Source organism: Priapulus caudatus, unplaced genomic scaffold (genome assembly GCF_000485595.1).
Source record: "Priapulus caudatus unplaced genomic scaffold, Priapulus_caudatus-5.0.1 Scaffold332, whole genome shotgun sequence".
Lineage (NCBI taxonomy): Eukaryota > Metazoa > Priapulida > Priapulimorpha > Priapulimorphida > Priapulidae > Priapulus > Priapulus caudatus.
In genome coordinates, this window is record NW_014577393.1 from 76,424 (window position 1) to 80,905 (window position 4,482).

The 4,482-nt window shown below is 52.7% G+C and overlaps 1 protein-coding gene across 1 annotated transcript in view; it reads right to left on the reverse strand.

Annotated features, from left to right (window-relative positions):
* Positions 1 to 1,314: 1,314 nt before the first annotated feature.
* LOC106809151 (ATP-dependent DNA helicase Q1-like) overlaps positions 1,315 to 4,482 on the reverse strand; it is an 11,432-nt gene continuing 8,264 nt past the window's right edge. Inside the window, exons 9-10 of the mRNA XM_014812134.1 lie at positions 1,575 to 1,711; positions 1,315 to 1,345 (exon numbers count right to left, since the gene is read on the reverse strand). Of these exons, the coding sequence (XP_014667620.1) occupies positions 1,584 to 1,711 (128 nt within the window). The 3' untranslated portion in view covers positions 1,315 to 1,345; positions 1,575 to 1,583. The remainder of the gene's footprint in view (positions 1,346 to 1,574; positions 1,712 to 4,482) is intronic.

Here is a 4,482-nt window from a genome sequence, read left to right on the forward strand (position 1 = left end):
ACAGACAGAAAGAGAGAGAGAGAGAAAGAAAGAGAGAATAAGAGAGAGGGAGGAGAGAGAGTGAAAGCGATTCAGTGTAACAGCTTTACTTTCTCTCGCGTCACTGCCCGCGACTACATAAAACCGGCAACACATCTTAAATCCACGGAGCGCACTGATGTCGGCAAAAATGCGCTCATGCGAGTGAACATTGTGCAGTCTGTTCACTTGTTTTCGATCAACCTCCCTGGCGTCTCTAATTGGACGCGGCGCGGTGGGGGGCACTGGCTGCACCGGTGCACGTGCTTTAAGATGCTACTGGACTAACCTGCCGTAGACGCAAAAATCGAGGAAAAACACGAGATTCGCGATCGCGCTCGCACGTCCATCCCGTCGCGCACACTGCAAAAGGCCGAATGGTGGCCAGTGGTCGTGCATACACAGCGCCCAAAGTATGTGTAATTATGTTGAAATATGCGCTCCAGTATCAGTTGTCAATGTGAGAGGGTACAGAAGAGGTTAGGAAGCACAGAAGCAATTTGTGTGTGTCAAGTAACTGGACGTGATGGCAGAGTAAGGCTTACTACCCTCAGGTTTAATACAACTAGACAACAGCCAATTCCAATACAGTAGCCTATCAGCGGTAGCGCACGAAGTTACCTGCTCGTTTCCTACTAAGTACGTGGCGAGATACGTGGTTTTTGTCGACGTGAAACAGTCGTGGCTGGAGGGGCTACATAGCGTGCGCTACTATACGCTACACACGTAATTTGGCTAGTTTGTTGGATGGATTGTGCGATGATGATTTTCGTGCTGAAATATGCAGAGTACATGGATTAGACGCTCTCCTAAGGATGAAGATCGCAATAGAATTATAAACCATAGTTTATTTTGTACATCCGTTCAATCTCTCTTTATTAATCTGTGTTGCTAGTGTTGGGTTGTTGATGAAGAAGAATGTAATCCTGGACGCAAGCCCCATCTGAATGAATCGAAGGTGAAGAAGAATGTAATCATGTGGTTGACAGTGACATCGCCACATTTTTCGGTTTTAGATTTCGACTCTCTAGACTGTGGTTTGGTCATGAATTCCATATCACACCCAAGAGGGCATTGATGGAGAGCCTCAAGGAGCTCTCCATCATCCTTTTAATGGTTGGTGATTATAGTGGACTCTTCGGATTCATGGCCTGCTTAAAGGTGGTGATTTTTAGTGGAGCTCTCCTATCTGGCCTCTTAAGGGTGTGTTTTTAGTGGAGACTCTCCATCATGCTCTTAAGGGGTGATTATGGGACGTGAACAAGTCGCCCTATGGTGTGGTCTAGGGTCAATTAGGTAGTCTCCTGTACTTTTCAAATCTGAAAGCCTGCGAGAAATCGACAACAAAAATCTTCTTCATGGTTGTTTCGTGGTGGTATGACTACATAAAAAAGCATAAAGATTTTGTTTGTATTAAGGTCGCAGCCACCAGGTCTGCACCTCACACTGTCGGCATGGCAACCTGCCCACCCACGGCGCCCCCTTGTGGCGGAAGACGTCACACGCTGGCCTGCGCACACAACAGGTCAAAGGTGAAAGGTCGCGACCGTGCTTACGTGGTGACGTCATGGCAGTAGGAGACCATGTTGTAGAAGTTCGTGAGGCCGGTGTGTCCGTGAACACATCACGCTCTGTCGGAACATGTCGGCGAAGCGGAAGTACAGGATGCAGTCTGACGGTTGATTGTCCCGCCCTGGAACGAACAACGGAACAATGGGAACAACACTGTTGACATCATGAACAACGCAGCTGACGTCATGGTTAATGTTAGAGCTGATAATATAATTAATAACAGAGCTAACATCACAGTTAATATCAGAACCTAAAAAAAAGATTTAAAAACAACAGCACAGCTAATGACTAGCAGCTAACAACAGACCTGACACAGCAAATGCAATAACAAACAATACAGCTTACAAGGTTAATGACACAGTAAATGCAATAACAAACAATGACAGCTTAGCAGAGGTAAATTGACAGCGTAGCAAATGCAATAACAAACAATACAGCTTACAAGGTTAATGACACAGCAAATGCAATAACAAACAATACAGCTTACAAGGTTAATGACACAGCAAATGCAATAACAAACAATACAGCTTACAAGGTTAATGACACAGCAAATGCAATAACAAACAATACAGCTTACAAGGTTAATGACACAGCAAATGACAACCACATACGACACAGTGAGATATTCGGCGACACTTCCCACACGTCGTCATGCAACGATCTAAAAATTTAATTAGTATTTTTAATCGCTTTCATACTGCTGCTACTGCTGCTGCTGCTGCTGGCTGGCTGCTACTGCTGCTGCTACTTGCTGCTGCTTGCTATACTGCTGCTGCTATGCTCTGCGCTGCCGGCTGCTACTGCTGCTACTGCTGCTGCTGCCGGCTGCTGCTGGCCGGCTACTGCTGCTGCTACCTGCTACTGCTGCTACTATCTGCTACTGCTGCTACTGCTGCTGCACTGCTGGCTGCTGGCCGCTGCTGCTGCTGCCGCTGCTGCTGGCTGTCGTGCTACTGGCTGCTACTGCGCTCTTGGCTGCTGCTGCGCCGCTGCTGCTGCTGCTGCTGCTGCTGGCTGCCGCTGCTTGCTGCTGCGCTGCACTGGGCTGCTGCTGCTGGCGCTGCTTGCTGCTACTGCTACTGTGCTACTGCTGCCTTGCTGCTGCTGGCTGCTGCTACTGCGTGCTGCTACTACTGCGGCCACTGCTAATGCTGGCGCTGCTACTGCTACTGCTAGCTGCTCCTGCCTGCTGCGCTGCTGCTGCTGCGCTGCTGGTTGCGCCGCTGCTGGCCCGTGCTGCGCTGCTGCCCTGCTGCGCTGTGCCGCTGCTAGCCGCTCGCGCCGCTGCTGCGCTGCTGCTTTTCTGCCTGCTGCTACTGCACTGCCCGCTACTGGCTCCTGCGGTGCGCTGCTGCGCTGCTGCCGCTGCTGCGCTGCGCTGTTGCGCCCTCGGGCGCCGCGCCGCCCAGCCGCTGCCGCCGCTGCGGCCGCTGTGCGCTGCCTGCTGTTGCTGCGTCCGTCACTGAAGATGGTAAATTACACCTTGCTCGCATATTGGCATGTACACCACGCAGCGGGACTGCCGGTACGCGCCGCGACGACGGACGCACGGCACGCGACGCGGCATCGATTAAAAATCCGTCTTCATCGGCGTGCTCATAATTTAATTAATTACTCATTCTTACCTAGGCGCTCATGTTAGTTTACAATCTGCATTTGTTTTGTTCTTTCGCGAACCCTCCCCCTCTTCCCCTCCCTCGCCGCTCCTTTACCAAAACCCTTCCTTTCCCTTCCACTGCCCCTAGTCTCCCCTATTCTACCCTGCCGCCCCTGTAACCCGCGCCTCGCCTCCACCTGCCGCCCCCGGTGCGACCGAATTGTCGCGTTGAATCTTTATTCGTTGTAGATGGATGCATATCGCATGACGCGTTGTCGTCAGCGGTAACCGCTGGGGCAGAAATCTCGTTATCAATGCTTGTAAGGAACTCGCTCTGAGCGGAGGTTTTACAAGCTGGCAGACGGAGAAGGCAGACGGAATGACTACAGCTACGGAGGAGGGAGGGAGGAGGAAACTACAGCTACGTGGGGGAGGAGGGAGGAGGGAGGAAGGAGGAGGAGGAGGGAGGAAGGGAGGAGTAGGGAGGAGGGAGGGAGGGAGAAGGAGACGAGGAGGGAGTTCGGAGGAGGAGGGAGGGAGGGAGGGAGGGAGTGAGGAAGGGAGGGAGGGAGGGAGAGATAGGGAGGGTGCTACATTGCAGGAGGAACTCTCGCGATTTCGCTCTGAATTCGTCACACAACCCGTCGCCGATGAGTCGAAATCACGTTAGGGAGAATGCGGCACGTGATTGGTCGATATGGGGTCACGAGGTCGGCACCCGGCCGCCGGCGATAGAGACGCGACGATGACAGATGACGTCACAGCGAACAACGCCGAGGCAATCATTTCCATCTCAATACACCGATTACCGCTGCAATCACTGTGAATCTCCTCCTCCTCCTCATTTCACTCCTCCTCCCCTCCAGCCCACCCCTCTCGATCCCTCTCCCCCCATTCCCCTACACCTAATCCCTCCTCCTCCTCCTCCTCCTCTATCTCGTCCCCCTCCTCCCCCTCATTCCTCATCCCCCAATTCTCCTTACACCCCTCCTNCCTCTCGATCCCTCTCCCCCCACTTCCCCTACCACCTAATCCCTCCTCCTCCTCCTCCTCCTCTATTATCCACCTTTTTACTCTCCTCGTCCCCCTCCTCCCCCTCATTCCTCATCCCCCAATTCTCCTTACACCCCTCCTCCCACTTCCCCTCCTCCTCCCGGGTCTCCATCATGATCGGACACTACGGGCGGCGGGGGAGGGGAAAGGCGTGGTTAACACAGCATATCATTAAATACACGCGCATGGAGGGCAGGGGGGAGCCTGCGTGAAGAGAGAGTGAGAGAGAGAGAGAGAGAGAG